At 37.5% G+C, this 22,066-nt stretch overlaps 1 protein-coding gene across 1 annotated transcript; it reads right to left on the bottom strand.

Annotated features, from left to right (window-relative positions):
- Nucleotides 1-13,637: 13,637 nt before the first annotated feature.
- Nucleotides 13,638-20,740, bottom strand: LOC109210780 (hexokinase-3-like). The gene is made up of 9 exons (XM_019374245.1): nucleotides 19,801-20,740; nucleotides 16,805-16,955; nucleotides 16,509-16,691; nucleotides 16,028-16,102; nucleotides 15,118-15,273; nucleotides 14,924-15,022; nucleotides 14,709-14,836; nucleotides 14,474-14,555; nucleotides 13,638-14,331 (listed from the first exon to the last, which is right to left on the bottom strand). Exons 1-9 carry the CDS (start codon nucleotides 20,070-20,072, stop codon nucleotides 13,945-13,947), a joined length of 1,533 nt encoding a protein of 510 aa, XP_019229790.1. The 5' UTR covers nucleotides 20,073-20,740; the 3' UTR covers nucleotides 13,638-13,944.
- Nucleotides 20,741-22,066: the final 1,326 nt, after the last annotated feature.

Below are 22,066 nucleotides of genomic sequence, written 5' to 3'. Positions count from 1 at the left end.
CGGTCTCTCACTGACTGAAATGTATGCAAGGTTGCCCATACTAGCTGACTTCCTACTCAAAGCATCGGCCACCACATTGGCCTTCCCGGGATGATACAAGATGGTGATATCATAGTCTTTCAATAGCTTCAGCCACCTTCTCTGCCTCAAATTGAGCTCCTTTTGTTTGAACAAATACTGCAAACTCCTATGATTCGTGAACACCTCACACGATACGCCATATAGATAGTGCCTCCAAATCTTCAGCGCGTGAACAATGGCTGCTAATTCTAATTCATGAACCGGATAATTCTTCTCGTGAACCTTCAGCTTCCGCGAAGCATATGCAGTAACCTTGCCACCCTGCATAAATACCGCACCAAGTCCAATACGAGATGCATCACAATATACGGTATAAGGCCCTGATCTTGTGGGCAACACCAACACTGGCGTCGTAGTCAAAGCTGTCTTGAGCTTCTGAAAGCTCACCTCACACTCGTCTGACCTTCTGAACGGGGAACCCTTCTGGGTCAACCTAGTCAACGGGGCTGTTATAGATGAAAACCCCTCCACAAACCGACGGTAATAACCTGTCAATCCCAAGAAACTACGAATCTCTGTGGCTAAAGTAGGTCTAGGCCAATTCTGAACGGCCTCAATCTTCTTAGGATCCACATGAATACCCTCTACTAATACAACGTGACCCAAGAAAGCAACTGAACTCAACCAAAACTCACATTTCGAAAACTTAGCATATAACTGGTTGTCTTTCAGAGTCTAAAGTACAATCCGAAGATGTTGCTCATGCTCCTCTCGACTGCGGGAGTAGATCAAGATATCATCAATAAAAACAATCACAAAGGAATCTTGATAGGGCTTGAACACCCGGTTCATCAAATCCATAAATTCTGCTGGGGCATTTCTCAGCACAAATGACATCACCAGAAACTCATAATGCCCATACCGAGTCCGAAAAGCTATCTTAGGGACATCGGATGCCCTAATCCTCAACTGATGGTAGCCAGACCTCAAATAGATCTTTGAAAACACCTTGGCACCCTAAAGCTGATCAAATAAGTCATCAATCCTCGACAATGGATACTTGTCCTTGATGGTTACTTTGTTCAACTATCGATAGTCTATGCATATCCTCATTGACCCATCCTTCTTCTTTACAAACAACACCGGCGCACCCCAGGGCGAGACACTAGGTCTAATAAAGCCCTTATCAAGCAAATATTGCAACTGCTCCTTCAATTCTTTCAACTCTGGCGGGGCATGCGGTACGGCAAAATAGAAATAGGCTGAGTTCCCGGAGCCAAAGCAGTGCAAAAGTCAATATCCTTGTCGGGTGGCATCCCCAGCAGGTCTGCAAGAAATACCTCTGGAAACTCCCAAAAAAATGGTACAGAATCCATGGAAGTAACCTCCGCACTAGAATCACGAACATAAGCCAAATAAGCCAAACACCCCTTCTCGACCATACGCCGAGCCTTCATATAATATATAACCCTGCTGGTAGAATGACTAGGAGTCCCTCTCCACTCTAATCGATGCAAACCCGGCAATGCTAAGGTCACAATTTTGGCGTGACAGTCCAATATAGCATGATAATATAACATCCAATCAATCCCTAGAATAATATCGAAATCAACCATATCGAGAAGTAGGAGATCTATGCTAGTCTCAAGACCCCCAATAATAACCACACACCAACGATAGACACGATCTACAACAATAGAATCCCCCACCTGCATGGACACATACACGGGAGCACTCAAAGAATCACGAGGCACAACCAAATATGAAGCAAAATAAGATGACACATAGGAGTATGTAGACCCTGGATCAAATAGAACTGAAGCATCTCTATTACAAACTGAAATAGTACCTATGATAACAGCATCTGATGACTCAGCCTCAGGCCTGGCTGGGAATGCATAACATCGGGGCTGGGCCCCACCACTCTGAACCATATCCCTAGGATGACCTCCTGCTAGTTGGCCTCCACCTCTAGTGGCCTGGCCTCCACCTCTAACGGCCTGACCTCCACCTCTAGCTGGCTGAGCGGACGGTGCCGGAATCATGGCACGAGAACCCTGCTGTTGTGACTGAACACCCACTAATCTCGGACTGGTCCTCCGGATATGCCCATACTTACCACACTTGAAACATCCATCCTGATACTGCGGCTGTGGAAACTGAGACTGACCCTGACGGGCCGACTGACCGCGATAATAACTCTGAAGAGGATGTGCTCTGATAGGAGCTGATGGTGCACTATAAGCTGGCTACCCTGAAGGAGGTACATAAGGACCACGACTCCCTGAAGCTCCATGGGATGTCTGAAGTGCTGAATGATATGGCCTGGGAGGTTGGCCCCTACCAAAAGTACCTCAACCTCCAGATGAGGCCCCAATGAATCTACCGGAGTGACGCGGCCTCTTGTCATACCCCTGACCACTCCCCCGAGCTAGAACTATCTCAACTCGTCTGGCCACATTGGCCGCATCCGGGAAAGAAATCTCACTCCCTGTCTCCTTAGCCATCTGTAATCTGATAGGCTGAGCAAGTCCCTCAATAAACCTCCTCACCCTCTCTCGCTCTCTCTCTCTCTCGGTAGAAAGTATAAGAAAAGCATGACGGGCCAAATCAACAAATCTAGTCTCTTACTAAGTGACAATTATAGAACCCTGCTGAAGGTGCTCGAACTGCCTCCGGTAGTCCTCTCTCTGAGTGATAGGAAGATACTTCTCCAGAAATAGCTGAGAGAAATGGTCCCAAGTAAGAGTCGGCGACCCAGCTGGTCTGGCCAAACAAAAATCCCTCCACCATTTCTTGGCAGAACCTGACAGACGAAAGGCAGCAAAGTCGACCCTAGTGGTCTCCACTATCCCCATGTTCCGCAATACCTCGTGACAACTGTCTAGATTGTCCTGGGGATCCTCTGAAGATGTACCGCCATAGTGAGTGGTGAAAAGCTTGGTAAACCTATCCAATCTCCACAGAGCCTCAGAAGACATATTTAATCCATCGCCGGTCTGTGCTGCAACACCCAGCGAAACTACCCCAACTGGCTGAGCTACTAGAGTCTGAAACTGGGGAGCCACCTGCTCTGGAGTGTGAGTAGAGGGAGTCTGGGCTCCTCCCCCAGCTTGAGAGACGGCTGGCGCTACAGGAAATGTGCCGGCCTGAGCAACACTCTCCATAAGGCCCACTAGACGGACCCAAGCATCCTAAAGTACCGGGGTGGCGATGAACCCCTTTGGAACCCGAGCTGGCGCTGCTGGAACGGTCTGGGCTGGAGCCTCCTTATCAAACTCTACCTGAGGCTCCGCCGCTGGTGCTGTTGCTCAAGCTCTGGGTTGAGCCCTGCCCCTGCCTCTGTCTCTAGCACGGCCCCGGCCTCGTCTTCTGTCCCTCGTAGGATCTGCCACTGGGGCTCTAGATGTTGCTCAGCTGATGAAGCGGTATGTGTTCTCGGCATCTGCGAAAGAACAAGAGTAGAGAGTTCAATTAGCATTGAGAGATCAAATCGCACGACAGAGAAGAATAAAAGTGAAATTGTTCCTAAACTCTGTAGCCTCTAGGGGATAAGTACAGACGTCTCCGTACCGATCCCTCAGACTCTACCTAGCTTGTTCGTGAATTGTGAGATCTAGGCAACCTAGTGCTCTGATACCAATTTGTCACGACCCAAAATTCCCACCATCGGGACCGTGATAGCGCCTAACATCACACTTGCTAGGCAAGCCAAAGTTAGAGTTTTATTAACCAATTTCCTTTTTCATTCCCATGATAAATAAAGTAACAAGCTAAAACAAGTAATATTAAATGCGGAAGTAAGTAAATAACTTCTTTGTTTATATACTATTACCAACACTGTTACTAAAACTACCCAAATTTCGGTGTCACAATCCACAACCATACTAAGATTTTCTACAAATATTGGTCTGAAAGAAATTACATCTATTTTGGAATTAAATAAAACAGTACTATAGAAACGTACAAGGGGACGCCAGAGCATGCGGACGCCAACAGGGCTACCTTGGGTCTCCTAAATGTGAACTCTGAAGCTAATCCCTTGATCAGCCACTGCTTGCTCCGAAATATGCACAGAAAGTGCAGAGTACAGTATCAGTACAACCGACCCCACGTACTGGTAAGTGCCGAGCCTAACCTCGATGAGGTAGCGACGAGGCTACGGTGGGGCAGTTATAATATAACCTGCATACAGTGCATAATTAAACAGAAAGGGGAACAGAACAAATAAAATAGTAACTTGCAAGGAAAGAGTACCGAACTCCGGTATCTCATCAGTACCCAGCTATAACCGATCCTTAAGTGAAAAGCCAAACTAGAGAACAACTTGCACAATAGAAGAAAGATACATAAATACATAAACTGATGCGGCGCGCATCCCGATCCCACCATATAATCAATATCAATATGAATATTCACCCTTATTACTCCATATCAATCCACCCGTATTCCTCCTGTTGCGGCGTGCAACCCGATCCCACCATACGATAGTAATTCACCCTTATTCTCCTCAATATACCACCCTTATTACTCCTTTGTGGCGTGCAACCCGATCCCACCATTTAATAGCATTTCACCCTTATTCCTTCTCAATATATCACCTGTATTCCTCTTGTTGCGGCGTGCAACCCGATCGCACCATATCAGTACCAATCGCACAATAAGAACAGAAATTTCACAATTTAGCTCAAAACTCTCCACAATATTTAAGCCTCAAACCAAAGCAAACAGAAAGCTATACAATTATGAAACTTCACTCAATTAATACTACACAGCGAGACCAACCCAAAATGTACCATAAAACACCGATAAACCAGCTTAAACCAATAATATGATATAATGAAACTACGAGATAGCTATTACCTTCAATAATGAAAAACAATGTCTAACAAGTAGCAATTAAACATGGAAATACCAATAAGCATGTAGCAGTTAAGACGGAAAGACAATATATTAAGAACGCGGAAAGGAATAGGCAAAACAGATAATTTGACGGCGCATAGGTACTCGTCACCTCAACTATACGCCACTCACATGGATTTTCACATAGCAAATTAAGTCAAGGATCCCTAATCCCTCAAGTCAAAGTTAGGCACAACACTTACCTCGATCCACAAGCTACTCACTGCTCAATTACCGCTTTTCCCCTAGTTTTCACCTCCGAACTACTCGTATCTAGCCATAATTAACTTAATAACATCAAATATCGCTAAAGAAATCAATTCCAATACATAAATTTAGATTTCCCAACATCTCCCCCCAAAAGTCAAAAACCGACCCCGGGCCCGCTTGGTCAAAACTCGAGGTTCGGACCAAAACCCATTCACCCATTCACCCCCGAGCCCGAATATATAATTAGTTTCGGAATTCGATCCCAAATCGAGGTCGAAATCCCAATTTATAAAACCCCTCAATTCCTCCAAAAATCCCTAATTCTACTATGAAAGAACAAGATTTAGGACTAGAAATCTAATGGGTGATGATGGAAATTGAAGGAAATGAGTTAAAGAACACAAACCTATGATTTGGTGTTGAATTCCCTCTTCAAAAATTGCCCTAGGTCGAGTTCTAGTGAAAGAGAGATGAAATTTTGAAGAAATCCCGAGTTGAAGTCTGTTTTAAAATCACTGGACAGGCCTTCTTCGCGTTCGCGAGAGGCCTGTCGCGATCGCGATACACAGCGACCTAAGGCCTTCGCGTTCACGTAAGGCAGCTCCCCCCTGGCCTTCATGTTCGCATAGTAGAGCACTGACCCTCCCCCAGGTCCCGTATTCTTCGCGTTTGCGATAGACAGGTCGCGTTCACGAAGGGTAATACCCCCGTTACTCCGTGTTCGCGTAGAGAAAAACCACCCCCAGCCCAGTTTCCCATTCGCGATCGCGAAGCACAAAGTATCAGTACACTAGAAGCAGCAACACATATAAGATTTTTCTTAGTCTAAACATCCCGTAGCCTATCTGAAACTCACCGAAGCCCTCGGGGCTCCAAACCATACATGCACACCAATCCTAAAACATCATACAAACTTGCTAGTGCGATCAAATCACCAAAATAACACTTAGAACTACGAATTTAGCACCAAATTGCATGAAATTTTCAAGAAAGTTTTAAAACTTCAATTTTCTCAACCGAACGTCCGAATCACGTCAAATCAGTTCCGTTTCTCACCAAATTTCACAAATAAGGTATAAATATCATAACGGATCTGTACCGGGCTTCGGAACTAAAATACGGACCCGGTACCAACAAGATCAAATATTTACCAGATTCTTAAAACCATTATAATTCAGCCTTTCAATTTTAATCAGAAATTCATATCTTGAGCTAGGGACCTCGGAATTTGATTCCGCGCATACGCCCAGGTCACATATTTTACTATGGACCCACCGTGACCGTCAAAATACGGGTTCGGGTCTGTTTACTCAAAACGCTGACCGAAGTCAACCAAAATCAACTTTTTAGGCCAAAAAATATTATTTCATCAATTTTCTACATAAAAGCTTTCTGGAAATGTAGACTGCGCACGCAAATCGAGGAGGAATAAAATGAGGTTTTGAAGGCCTCGGAACACGGAATCGAGTTCTAAAACATAAGATGACCTTTTGGGTCATCACAAGAAATTATAAACAAGAAGCAACAGAGAGCTCGTGGATCAAACGCCGCAAATTTCTCTACAAGTTTTAGGCTTCAAGCAACCAAGTTCAAGTTCAAGAACGAAGAACAAAACAAGTTCAAGCTCAAGAACGAAGATCAATTCAAGTATTCAAGATCAAGAACGAAGTCAAATCAAATACAAGGTGTTCAAGATCAAGGCTACTTGTTCGTGATAAAATTCGTGGCAACAATCAAAGTGTTCGCGGCGGATAAATCAAATTAAAATTCAAGATCAAGCTCAAAGGTCATTGAATTTGTATTGGAAAGTAGAATCATAGGAGTCATAGAGACTGTAACACTCAAGTATTTGAAATAAAATACTACGATTGTTGCGATATTTTTCGGTCTTGATTTTATTTTTTTGACGGAAATTTATTGTCTACACATACAATATTAACTTTTAAATATACTGATATTGTAAATGAATTTTAACACTATCAGATCACCTAAAAATAAAGATAGTTAGTAACCGTTTACAAACGTACGATTAATAACTTAGAGAATAATGCAGGTTATATATATAAAAAATTACAAATGCATATATAAGATAAGTAATATTCCTAAATCATACTAACAAAAGAGCGAGTTGACTTTCCAAACTTTTCTTCTTCTTTTTTTTTTTTCCCACCTTTTCCCAACTTTTCTTCAAACTGAGAATTTTTTGTACTTTCCTTTACAAAAATATATGTTTGAGAGTACCTTTTTTTTTTTTTTTTTTGCATGATATTTCTCCGAGTTACGTTAGGAATCTGATTAACTGAATCCTAGTACTATGTCTGAAGTGGAAAAAAAATATAGTCTTTCCTATTTGATTAGTAGAATCAAGTAAACAGATCTCAAACTGAAAAATAAAAAATCTACTCAAAAGAAATTAATTTTAGTATGCTCTTTATTACAACCATGGCCAGTAGAAAAAAAATCCACTTATCAGTGACAAATTATCTTGTCACTAAAATATTTGTTCGTAACCATATCATCGGTCACTAAAGGTATATAAAAGACAACTTAGTATTTTGGTCCTTAAAATAATTCCCAAATGATAACATTTTATAACAAACCTTTCGTCAAAAATAAAATTTTTAGTCATTTATGATCTTCATCTATTATCTATTACCATTATATTGATAGATCAAAATGTTCATATAAAATTGGACTTTTTGGCCCTTCAATGCATCTTTTGACATTAACGTACAAAATAAGGTATACAATTTTATAATAATTGATTATCAAATTTTGCAAGTGAGTGAAAAATATTTAATATTTGACAATAAGCGTAATAAAGAAATATTTTAACAACTACTATCTATTAACATGCATTTAAATTAATCTAAACCTCTAATCCATGCATTATAAATAAGACTCCTAATCAAGCCCCACACTATACAACTACAATAACTACATTCAAGTCCCACTATTAGGAGTACTCATGTTTCGATTCGAATCGATTTTTACCTAAAAGATAATTAAAATAATTAAGTCGGTTTTTTGAATATAAGAACTGAATCAAAGCAATTAACTCTGTTTGATTTTTGTCGAATTTTAATAAAAATGATAAGAAGTTTCGCAAAGTGCAGATATTGCAATTTGATGAACTNTGATTCTTTCCTTTAGAGCATTTCTGAAGTTAGCAAGGTAGCTGCACGGCGTCGGCAGCCCTTACCTTTCTCCCTCCTATATTTTAGTTATTTGTTTTTATCTAGACTCATCTTGTATTTGAGTTAGACAGTATCAGATTTGTTTTATATTCGGCTCGTGACTAGTGACACCGGGATCGGGCAGTGGTTGATGTTTGCATATTATGTTTCGCTTGTTTTGAAATGTTAAAACGAAAGATTTGTTATAACATCTGACTAGTAAATGAATTAACAAAATGACCCTTTTATGTTGTATATGTCGGATCGGCCATCAATTATGATGCAGTTTTCGTATTATTTTATAGAAAATATAGTGTAATTAATAGTATATGTATTTGCAACACCCGGATATGACCTAGTAAAACAACAAAAATATTCGTTAAATAATTACCTATTTAGTTAAACCATCTCGGACTTGTTAGCTCTCATTTGTTTCTAAAAATGTATGTCATACATTATTAGAAAGTGTTTCCATCAAACTTTCCATGTTTAGAGGAGGAATTTAGGATTAATTCATTCATCTCGTGTTATTTTAAGTTTCTCCTTAAAATTAGAGACATATTGATGATAGGCTATAATTGCATATTTTAGTCGCTTATTACACTCGAATTTACTGCACTTTAATTGAGTTTGCGCTTTAATCGCTAGTGTTTTGCACTAATTGTGTGTTTTATGCCTTGTAGGTGTGATTCCGAGCTATATAGATGTTATGGAATGAATTTAAGTGATTTGAAGCTTTGAAGTCTGAGTAAAAGCTCAAGGAATTAAGCCGGGATCGTGTTCGGGGGTCAAATTTGATAATTAAGTACGAACGAGGACTTGAGGAGGCATATTGCGCACTGTCTAGTAAAATAGACATAACTTTTTGATCAGAACTCCATTTGGGCTCCACAATATATGGTTGGAAAGCTAACTCAAAGGGCTACAATTTTCATGTTTTACGTTTTTCCAAATTCCAAATGGAACAGGGTGAAAAACCGCGATTCCACCGCGACCGCGGCAGAACCGCGGCAGAGTGTACTCGCGGACAACTGAAGAATCAGAGAGTATGTTTGGCCGCGGTTTGACCGCGACCGCGGTGGGACCGCGGCAGAAAGCAAAAATTTCAGGGACTAAAGTGCAAAACATGGGATTTTAAGTCCTAAACCCTATATTAAACAAAGGAGGCCGGCCAAGAACAAGAAGGGGGACATATTTTGGACACAAATTAGACCTAAGGAGGCAGGAGACACTACTTTAGGGTTAGACAACACCCTTGGAGGCAAGAACACATTGGGAGCAAGGCGGAGAATTCTTCTACGAGTTTTTTCCTGCTTCTTCCTATTTTTCATTGTTGGTTATGACTTTTAGTATTGTAGTTTTACATACTATTATGAATAGCTAATTTGTTATCTAGAGTTTTGATAGAACCTTATGTAGGATAAATTCTTGTTATGTTTTTATATAATAGAGCCATAGCTTTTCTCTATTTGTTCAACTACGTTTATATTCTGGTTGATTGAGAGCTCTCAATTAGCTGTACCTATTTAGTATGCATAACTCGGGAGAGAGTGCATATTTAGGTAATTGTTGAACAACACCACTCCCAGAGTATACGAGGGAGGGTTTAAAGGCGGGATTAGGGATAACGAAGCCTTGGGTGCGATCTGAAGTGAGCTGTATTAAAAGCCAGCTAGCGTAGCTCGGGAGAGCGCGTCTAGTAAATTGTCGTAATTACTCGGGAGAGATTTACGGTAATAAGAGTGCTCATGATCGGTAGAGAATACTTAGGCGAAATTATAGAAGACATAGCGGGAAGGATTCCGACAATAGGGGAAATCATAACTCTAGACCTCTTTAATCTTTTCTCTAACCCTCAATATCGTTAGTTGTTAATTTACTATTTTAATTTGTTAGTTAAGTAGTTAAACACAAGAATCTTAATATCTATAAGTTAGGAATTGTTCAAGCTTGTCTTCTTGGTGATAGTGAGCAGCTGTAGCTAAACCTTAGTTCTCTGTCGGATTCGACTCCGGACTTGTAAACCGGATTATATTTGCAGCGACCGCTTAGTCCTTTTTATAAGGCATAGTTGGGCATGATCACATATGATTATATCATATAATTATGCTTAATCACATATGATACAATTAATATTGTGTGAGAGTATTGTTTGTAACAAACTTTCAATTTTAAACAGAACATATGTTTTACATTATACATCATATATCCATATTTTAATATCATCAAACAAATATTCGATAATAAAAATTACAAATCAACTAAATAATCCAGCATTTAAGGTTGCAGTACAATGCACGTACAAATAAATTTTTCTATATTTGTTCCAATATTTTTTTGGCTGCTATAGTGAAGTATTGTTATAAAGGACATATATTATAATATAATATAAAAAAATTGGTTCCGAAAAAGTTTGATTTTTATAGTGAATGACTATTATATAAGGATGTTGTTATAGAGAGATTTGACTGTACTGCAATTCGTATTCAGTTTTGCTGCTAATTAAACCACCCCTTAGTTTGATTGGAGTTCCAATAGTTAAATTATGTATGGTATTATGTTCAATTGCTGGTATAGCTTCTACGTGCAGCTTATGGAAAAGTTTGCATGGCCAAACGACTAAAATTTGCAATTCCAAATGCCTCTTTTGTTCTATTATGTTCCCACATAGTCCAACCTATTTATTTAAGAGTTTAAGTTTTGTGCAGTGACAAATAATTTAGAGATTTTTTTCTTCCTATACCATATATGAAACTTTATTACAAAAAATGTGCACAGTTTCTAATTTACCCGTCCTGTCCACATTTTTCCTACAATTATTATACCATTCATTAAATACTAATTATTAGTAACTGAATCTTCCTAATTAGGCGTGCTAAAATTCAGGAACAGAATCTTCTAATTGATTTAACCACAAATTAAATCTATTCAAAAACTCAATTCGTCGAAATCAATCGCCTAATTAAGATCATCTTATTCATTTTGTTAATGATGAATTGCCTGCTATATGATGAGACGTTATTGGAATATTATGGAGGTTTGCACTTTTAGCCAGATGTTGCAAATGTAGAGGACTAGAAGTGGTTTCGGGAGTGGCCTTATTACAAATTTAATTTTTATTATATATGTACTAGTAGTAGTATTTTCGTCTCATTCTACGTGAAGTTTTTAATTAGGGCGCGAAGTTAAGGAAATTTAAAAAGACTTTTGACGTATAAATCAAATACTATATGCAAAGTTATACAAGCATCATATTAAATGAGTGGTAGTGAGAGTCCTAATAAGTTATATATATCATTAAAGGAAAAAATGGGAATGTTAAAACTAAATAATTTTTTTTAAAAGATATTTTCCACCATTGACAGCCATTAAAAAGCTTGAAAGTTTTGAATTCAAATTTGGGTTTTCAAAAATCATTATTTGTTTGGATTGGGTGTTGTTGAAAATAATCGGGAATATGGTTTGGAGTTTATATCTCAATTTTGAGGGGTTTTTGTGAAGGTTAGACTTAGTTTTGACTGAATCTCAGATTGAAACTCGAAGAAGAAGAATAAGAAGGCATATTGCAGAAATTGTAGATAAGTTGTAGATAAATTGTAGATAAATTATAGATTATTTGTATTCTGATTGTAGATGCTTTATTTTCTGTTTTCACAAATAAAAAACGGCTAAAACTTCTACAAATCTTCTGCAAAAAAATGCAATTATGTCGAAAATCCCAATTAAACTACAATCGAATGGGAATTGGGATATTAAAATTCAATATAACCAGTTTGTAGATATTTTGTAGATGAATTGTAGATTACTTGTATTCTGATTGTAGATGCATTGTTTTCTGTTTTCACAAATCTAAAACGACTAAAACTTCTACAAAATCTTCTGCAAAAAATGCAATTATGTCGAAAATACCAATTAAGCTACAATTGAATGGGAATTGGAATATTAAAATTGGTGTATAATTCTGCACCGAAAAAATGATAGCTTCTAATCAGAATGTAATTGTGCAGGAACATTCAGAAGACAGTCCTGAAAATGTGAAGGCATTACGAACAGGCAAGCAATTTAAAGCAAACAACCTTAAAGAGATGCAGAAGCAGGAGAAAAACCCACACGGCAAGAATTACGGCGAAATCCTTCCAATACACGTTCTCAACAATAGAGATCTGTAGAAGCTCACGAAGTCAGTAATCGAGTATAGCATTCCTAATAACAGTACATAAACGTCGTGGGTGAGGGTGAGGGTTTGGGAGAGAGAAACATGGGAGTAGTGGGATATACGGTACCTTGAATTAAGGAGGGATATACGCTAATTGTACCCTTAAAATACACTATGATATAGAATTGGTAATTTGGTATACTAAGTGTAATTAAGTCAAACCTTAAACATTGAGGGTTTCCTATATGGCATAGGAATGTAAAAATCTCAATAATGGAGATTTATGTAATAATAGTTGGAATTTCCGACGTATCCACTTATTCATAAAATAAAAGGAACTCAATGTTAAGGTGTCAAGACAATCGAAGAAGACAGCACATGGAAGCAACCGATGCTTTGATCTTTCACGAGTGATCATATCTTCCATCTGCTTCTTCCTCCTCCTAACAGTTTGGATTAGTGGTGACAAAATGGATTAAAAACAGTTATACATCCATATTATCCACTAAAAAATTGGTTTGAATAATGAACTTTTTAAAAATTGATTAAATATGGATAAGATCTATATCATCCACTTAAAAAATGGATAACCAATGGGTTTAACTTTTACATTTGCATAGACTCAAATTGCGGGTTCCTCAAGTTCTGAAGACAAACTCTCCAAAAAATTATCGTATTCAAGAAGCCAAGGATAATATGGATATATCCATATTATTCGCCAATTAACCCATTTTCTATCCATATTTATTAAATATGATTGAATTCCTCTTTATATTTCCTGAGCCAAGGGTGTTCCGAAAACAATGTCTCTACCTTAATCAGATAGGGATAGGATCTGAATACACTCTAACCTCCTCCTACCCCCCCCCCCCCCCTCCAAAGTAGAATTACAATGGGTTTGTTATTTTTGTTGTTGCATTAAATATGGTTGCGTATTTTATCCTTTTTTATATTACCTATTATTTACTCGCTCATATCCGACTCGCCCCTTTGCCACCCATAATTTGGACCGTGTAGGCTGTAGCACTAGCCAAGTGCTTCGTCTTTCTTGTTCTTGAAGTGCTGGGCAAGTCAATGTTCAAGGACAAATGAAGAGACAACAGTAATGCATAAAACCATGTCATATACTACAAAAAATGTTGGAAAAGAAATAATGGGCTGTGCTTGAGAAATAAACGAATGAATAAATAATTAAATGGAAGCGTTTCAAAAGATTGTTTCTCTTTACATACACAAAATACAGAAAGGGGATAAATACTGAAATCAACAATAGCATTAATTTCACATACTACAACTTCCAAATGATCATTCTAAGAACACAATGGGGATATTCTAGACTATAACATCAAGATTTGAACATATATGACACATATACACAACCTTCCTATTACATTTGATAGGATTTAAATATTGAAACAATTTTCTACAATTTACAAAGCTGTGTATAGATATGTATATATAGTAGTATTTGCTTTATATTCACTGCAGCTGTACCCTATCCGCTTCAGAGGCTGAATTTGCAGCAGCAAGAAGAGCTGCTCCAATCCCTGATCCATCTTCCATGACCCTAAGAATGACGTTCGAGGAAATTTCTTCCCCTAAAATTTCCTTCATCGCTTCATTCAGGTATTCTCTGAACAAGGTGTAACTTGTGTATAAACCACCCTCGATAGCCACAACCGTTCTTCTCATCCGACTTGGTCTATCGCTCCTGAATTTTCCACCAGCTATGCCTCCACTTCCATCTCGACCTATCTTCTTCAATATTCCCACAATACCAGCAGCTGCTAATCTAGCAGCCCTTCGAGTAATTACATCACATACCTTCACTACAAGCTTCCGAACTTTCACTGGGACATCAGGTAACTGAAAGGCGAAAACGCCAAGAAGCAGACAGTAAGAAACCAAGCAAAATGTCAAGTATTAAATGAGATGTGGACAGGTGTAATATGCCACAATTGGCTAAGTTGAAAATTGAAATATCAAGTGTAAGGATAAGAGGGTCTACCTCTAGAACTTCTCCAAGAATTTTGGCTACTTCACTCAAGTCAGGTGAATCATCCTCGTGCATAGCAGCCATCAAAGGTGTCCTGCCATTATTCCCAGCAAAACTAATAAATTTCGTATTGCAGAGAAGTGAGATGATGCAGTGAGATCCCATATATATCAATACAAAATAGTCTCGGATAAACGAAAGGCTCTACATGGAGCAAAATCTGACAAGCAGAAAACATGGAATGTACCTCAAGGCGAAAGGAACTGCTAATTTTGAAGATGCAGGTCCAAAATCATCTGATTCCTGCGACATTCTAAGGAGTACTCTCCTGACAATGTCTCCCAAATACAATCCTGATATCATTTTCTCAAAACCCTGCAGCAAAATCCTCAATATGATGCTTGCTGCTGAGTAAGAAGCCACATAATATTCACCGGAGTGTCCAAAGGATAAAAACTTTACCTGATCATTTGGGTTTGGGCTAGCAATATCCAAGTCGATATCATATGAGGTTCTTGGTAAATGAGATGACCAAAAGTTTCCCCATTCCATATTGACTACCTATGTTTGCAGAAAGTAGGAAGACAAGTAAGCAAAACCTTTATATAAACTACTGAGACTACAAAAATATGAAAAATGAAGCAAAGCATATCTACCATGCTTCCTGATGTTGTTAAAAGACCTTGGCACTTAATAATTGCATCTGCCCGTTCCAAATAGCATGCGTTGGTGCCGGTCCCAATTACAACCGCGGCAACTGTGTCCTCATCATTATAATGTCCAAGAGCTAGAGTTCCCACAGTGTCATTTATCTGGGGAATAATGCAGCATTAATACAGCCATTGCACTCAAGAGTTAAACTAACCAATCCTCAATGAAAATTTGAAGGAGAAAACTATATGATACAAGGGAGAGGAGAAAAATATCTGAAACTTCTATAGAAAAGAAAACATTTTAAACTGGTGACAATAAATGATTTTCCAGATTGTAGAGAAGGTTATCGTTCCGACACTGGATGATCCTATTCAAGACCAACTACATTGTCTCCTAATACCACATAAAGTTAATGATCACGTCAAATGCCCCAGAGAACTGAATCATCCTCAGTAAACAACCTGTTTTCAGCATTTTCTAAACTGGATAATCCAGCATCAACCTGGACTGAAATCTTAAAGAAGGTGAGGTAGCTCATAGCAGAAAAAAGTGAATTTCCAAATAAAAGCCCATTACATTCGTTATAATAATATAGTGGTTAATACACTGACAAAGATAAAGTGTTAGACGTCTAATTGTGCAGCTTCATCATTGAAACAAGCTCCCTTTTTCTTTAAGGGTATCATTGAAACAAGTTCTAATATTAACTATCCTATTATATAGCACGATACATGAATAGAAGGTAAAAGCCTCATATTACATCTGAAGAAGAAAACAAGGGGACAACGTGATCTACGCCTCTACAGGAAGCTAATAAGTACCCAAGAGTAAATCTCACAAACATGAGCAAGAAAAATGTCCATTTAGCAGAAGTTTTAAAGAAGCAAGAAACTGCCAAAGGAAAATGCTCACCAGTGCTGCCACCCGCACATCTTGACCTTTTCTAGCAATTGCTTGTTGTAGACATTCAGAAACATCTCTTCCAATCTAAAAATAACGAGATAAATAAAACCAGAAAAAAAGATCTATCAGAAAGGGAATACCACACATTAATGATCTTAAAAGAATAAAGGGCATGCAGTGGTTAATAAATATACACTACATATTCACATCAATAATAGCTACATCTGACATGTAGTTGCTTAATATAAAGGTAATCTTGACTCGTGTCAGAAAAGATAACACTTCCCTAGCTGTTAATGGTCGTAAATTTAGTTTGAGAATTCAAGTGACACATGCAGCACACAAAAAAAATAGACTCGGAAGCACCGAAAAGGGAAGTAGGTTACATCCTGCAGGATAGATAATACAACCTTTTTAATGAAAGGTAATGATGCATAATTACAACTATTCTTCTTACAGAATCCAAAAGCAAAGACTCCTGTTAACTAACCATGTCTTCAATCGCAAATCCTTTTGTCCATTTGATCAAAATGCCAGATGAAACGGAAGTTTGTTTCACAGGAAATGAAAATGTAAAGCCAAGTTCTCTCCTCCTGGGTGAAGGCTGCTCCAAGCCATCACCTTCTTTTTCAATGAAGTTCTTTAATGATGAAGCAACGAAATCAAGGAGATCCTGCACATAATAACAGGGAAAAGGATAAAGACTATGTTGATCTCTACCAAATCAAATGTAATTTTGTTAATTGCAGAAAGATAACAGAACATTAGAGGCTCAAACTCGGCCACCTCGCTTGTGCTAGTCATTAGATGTTGTGGAATGGGTTGTCTTTCTATATCTTGTCCAAGAATAGCAGACCTTTGATCTCCCAAGTGGACTCTCAAGACTCTAAAATTAGTACCACCAAGGTGCAGAGCATAATATGTTCCCTTTTCCCTCCTAAAAAAACATAAGCGCAAGGTTAGTTATCAAACAACAAAAAGAATACGACCATTAGAGATAATTAACAAAGTATCCACCTGTTAGCAAACGCTATAACTGCAGGCTATAGCAAGGAATGTATTTCACTAGCTCAAGTGGCAATTCAATCTGAAAAGCCTCAGTCTTTTGATGTACATTTGAATTTTTTCTTGAAGAAAATTCTTTTCCAATTTCCTTTTTAGGGCATGATAAGCAAGTCTTTCCCTATTACTACGTCCTCGTGTTTTAAAAAACATCCCTATGGAGTATATTTTAACGCTCAAGGAGTAAATGGAAGATACACATAAATATCCAATAAAAGCAAAAGATTATATAGTAATATTCCAGTGGCTAATTTTCATGATGATTACTAAGTGAAAATTCCTTGGTCAAGTGCACAAGCAAATCAAAGAGGTTATATAAGGAAACAAAAACAAGCAGGAGAAGCAAAATCAGATTGAATCAATTACTCCAGCTTTCAAGGTCGTTATCTAGTGACCATTATCATCGATCAAACTATCCAATATCATCTACCCAAAACACTCTTTGGAAAATCAGCGGAAGGCAAAATGATAAGTATATACGGAGAACTAAATTAGAATCATCTTTATGGTGAACTCATTGATGCTTGTGTTGGGGAATATTTAACATTGAATTACTCAATGAACACATTGGCTAGTTACTTACCATAGTGACAATATTATTAAATTCTGCACAACAGCAGCATATCTGTTTAGCATCACAAAACTTATCACTGGACTCGTGCATCACATACACATCTCAAAAGCCACATTATGTCTTAATTAACCAAAAGCATTTTAAACTAGCAACTGCATGTCTGGAACCCAGTCATGTCCTTTTCAGACTACTCAAAAACAAAGAAAGCATTCTCAATTTCTTTTTTCCTTTTTTAACCAAGAAGCATTCTCAAATTTAGACAAAGTAATTACCTGAAATTTCTCCTAGTGCACAACCTTCGCTATCTAAATTCTAACGAATATACTCATGAAAATCCCAAGAGAGACACAAGAAGAGAGAAATAGAAGAAGAAAAAAATATATAAACAGAAGGCCCTTTTTGGGTTTCCCTTCTCCTCCATCCTATTAGCACTATTTTCCTTCTTTGTGTCTGAGAAAAGATTAATTGTCCTACCTTTGTTTTCTTCAATGGAAGAAATATCTGTTAATTGCTAAATAGGTATTACTTTTGGATAGTTCTGTGGTATGCAGTTTTAGATATGGTTGATTAAAATTTGGCTTGCTAGAGATAGTCTTAACCAAAGTATCATAAAATGTCAATCCAATTCCTCTGGTGAAACATTCAAAAATAGTCATAATCATTACTATTTAGGAAAAAAAGGTCCAAATTTGCTCAATTTTGGCATCTGTTAGATTTTTATCCATTCATACCATGTCGTTAGCAAATCGTTTAGTACTTGTCTTTGCCATTAACGTAGCTTTAACATGAAACAAGTGAACTCCACAATATTATTAAATTCTGCACAACAGCAGCATATCTGTTTAGCATCACAAAACTTATCACTGGACTCATGCATCACATACACATCTCAAAAGCCACATTATGTCTTAATTAACCAAAAGCATTTTAAACTAGCAACTGCATTTATAGAACCCAGTCATGTCCTTTTCAGCTAAAAAACAAAGAAAGCATTCCCAATTTCTTTTTTCCTTTTTTAATCAAGAAGCATTCTCAAATTTAGACAAAGTAATTACCTGAAATTTCTCCTAGTGCACAACCTTCGCTATCTAAATTCTAACGAATATACTCATGAAAACCCAAGAGAAACACAAGAGAGAAATAGAAGAAAAAATATATATATAAACAGTCAAAGACACTGTGCCCAGTCTCGTGCAATGAAAGAGTGTCAGTGTGCTAAAGTAAAGAAAAACCTCAGCCATGGTTAATAAACCAGCAGGAACTAAAAATAGAGTCCATTAATTGACAGAAGGAAAATAACAAATCAGCTGCTATTTCTCCCAAATTTTATTGTGATCAAACTAATTGAACAAAGAGAGCATTGCATTGTTCCTCGTACTTCACAACTCTAACCACATAATCCATCCAAAATAGCAAAACCATGCACGCCCTAGCCAACCATAAAAGACAAAAAAGATCTCTCACATACCACATAACAAAATCTTTTACACACGGCCTCCTTGCAGATGCACACACTTGTAAACCTCCCCCCCCCCCCTGCCCCACAAAAACCTCTCAATGTTTAGTCTATATTACGGTTACCACTAGCAGTACACAAGCAAGTGTGGCTAATGAATGAATTTAAGAACAAATTAATCATAAGGAAACAGACAAGAGAAGAACTCATATGTATATGGAATTGTCCATATGAATTTTTCTAAACGTAACAGCTAAACAAACAGCACAAATCAAATTGTTTCCACCAAAAGGAAGGTTGACTGGTCTCGCACAAGAGAAAAACATGACATGGATATACTAAAGTTCCCTATACTTGTAGTAGTTGCCGAATGAATTAGTAAATGTGTTATACCCCTCCGTCCCATTTCATGTGACATGCTTTCCTTTTTTCTATATTGAGAAAGAATTTAACACATTTCTATCTTTAGAAAACTAGTTAAATTTTTGATTTTAGCCTTGATGAAATGATTTATAGCTATCACAAATGTCTGCTTCGTTTTAGAAATAAGTTTCAAAGTGTTTCTTTCTTTCTTAAATCCAGTCACCAGTCAAACATAAAATGGAAGAGGGAGTATACAAAACCAAAAACAATTACGAAATGCAATCAGAATGAAAACCAAAGTTGAAACTTTATTGTAAATATGTATACCCATTTGGGAGCTTATCAACATAAGTAAGCAACATCTTGAGTTTACTCCCGCCTTCAGAGGCAAGTCCAGCGTGCATTTCAACAGCCATAGCATCCACTACTTGCTTTAGCCTACCCACGGGTGTACCACACGACTCTTCCAGTTCTTCTAGAACCTTCACCATCTTCTTCCACTTCCTCCTCCTTTTTACCCTCTTACCCACTATAGCTGCCGCCACAATACACGCCGCCACGGCAAACCCCGCCGCTATCCCCACTCCTAACCTCCCCATATGACACCGTTTATTTTTCTTTTTATTTGTGCTTTTTCTTCTTCCTTTCTCCCGTTTCGAGAATAAATCAGTCAAACCATTTCTTGTATGAGTACGACACCGTTCCAGTCAAACACCCCGTTTTAATTTAAAACTCCCTCCTTTTAATCAAAACACAACACCTTCGCTGATAAAACTCACCTAAACGGCGTCGTCTGACGGAATAGAGCCGTTTCCTTTTCCCGATGACACACACAATACACACACAGCTTAGTGTTTCCAAAACCAAAACAACGGCGTGCTTTCCGGTAATCAACGCCGTGAGTGATGTCGTTACCCAATAGTGAAAACTGAAACTTACTGTCACCGCCTATTCTGCTGTCCGTCCGGCCACCGTCTACGGCTGAGAACGCCGTTATTCTACTGATGTGGCCAGAAGCACGGAGATTTTGCTTAAAAGTGAAACTGTAAAACAGTTTATCCGTTGGATTATTGTCCGGCGAGGTTTTCGGCAATATCCGGCAACGACGACGTTGACGGATATTTTCCGGCGACGTTGACGGATGTTTTTCAGGCGACGACCAGTTGTTTGAAGAAATACTAGAGAGAGAAAGAGTGAGGGGAGAGAGAGAAAGAAGGGCGGTGTTGCGCTTTTGTACTGTGTGTGTGTAGGGGGTGTATGTGAAAGCGAACTTCCGATATTTATAGGTGATTTACAAAGACCGTTTTACCCTCGGTGAAGTTAATAATGACAGATTTGTAGTGTTTCTTTTTTTACTATTATCGTGAAAAGGGAAAAAGAATTTACTAGATTTTGGAGTTTTTGTTAAAGTTAAGGCACCATGTTGATGTTTATTTACGCTTCGCCATTGGGTTGGAATTTTTGGATTACCTTAAATATTTGAAAAGTTTTGGTTGATTAAACTTTGACTAAGTTTTGTGATAGGGACTTTTGTTTTTCTCTTTTTTCTTAATAGTGGAAAGCTATGTGACTAGTCTTTTTGACTTGTTTGATTTGAATTTTGATATGATTAAGTTGTTGACCTGTGAATAATGAAGATTTTGTTGATATATGTGCTTTGATTCACATAATTAGTACCTTTTTTTTTTGTTTTGTATTTTTAAAAAGTTTTAAAGATTTTCTACTTTTGACTCTATATTTTCCTTGATAGTTGAAAGGAATATGACTAGGTCTTTTCTCTTTTTTGAATTTGAGTTTGAATATGATTAAAGAGAACATTTTGAATAATGAATAAATGGTTTAAATGATCTTATTATTGTACCAATTGAACATATTAGGCATGTGAATCTTGTTCATATATTGACGTAAGTGTTGACAATATAAAAATTATGTATATATTTTTTTTTTACTGCAAATCATTAGTATCTTGTTATTCATTTAACCTAGGTATATTAGTTAAATGGATTACTATAGTCATGCACACACGATTATATTTGAGCTTTTAATAATTACGATACTGCGTAAAATTAATATGTTTAACTCTAATAAGGATGACTTTTTTCGTAATAAGTTGATGTGAATTTATAAAATTATAAAGAGCACGATACAATGACTTATACTTATTCTTTTTCTAATTTGTATTGAGCCCCTTACTTGAGATTTTTATTAATTGACCAAACATATGATCCTCCTTATGTCGATACGATAAGAGATCCAGAAAACTAATATGGACCAGAGGGAATAAATATTTAGACCATCACCTTCAAGCGTACATCTACGTAATTGCTTTATAAATTTAAGAAATACATATCTATAATCCTGTTTTACTAATATATGGAGTAGATGTTGATAACTATATTAATTGCGAGTATTATCTTTTTGAACTTTTTTCATTTTAAACCTCATAATTGAATTTTTTTAATTAAGATTTCTATTCATTTAATATCTCCATATTAGATTTTCTATTATAAGTAATCTATCAAATCCAAATAAATAGGGTAGACCAAATTAAACCTAATCTAAATTAATGTAGTCGGCAAATAATTCCATATAC

Source organism: Nicotiana attenuata, unplaced genomic scaffold, assembly GCF_001879085.1.
Source record: "Nicotiana attenuata strain UT unplaced genomic scaffold, NIATTr2, whole genome shotgun sequence".
Lineage (NCBI taxonomy): Eukaryota > Viridiplantae > Streptophyta > Magnoliopsida > Solanales > Solanaceae > Nicotiana > Nicotiana attenuata.
The sequence above is the reverse complement of the archived record's forward strand: the minus strand, read 5'-3'. Positions and strand labels throughout refer to the sequence as shown.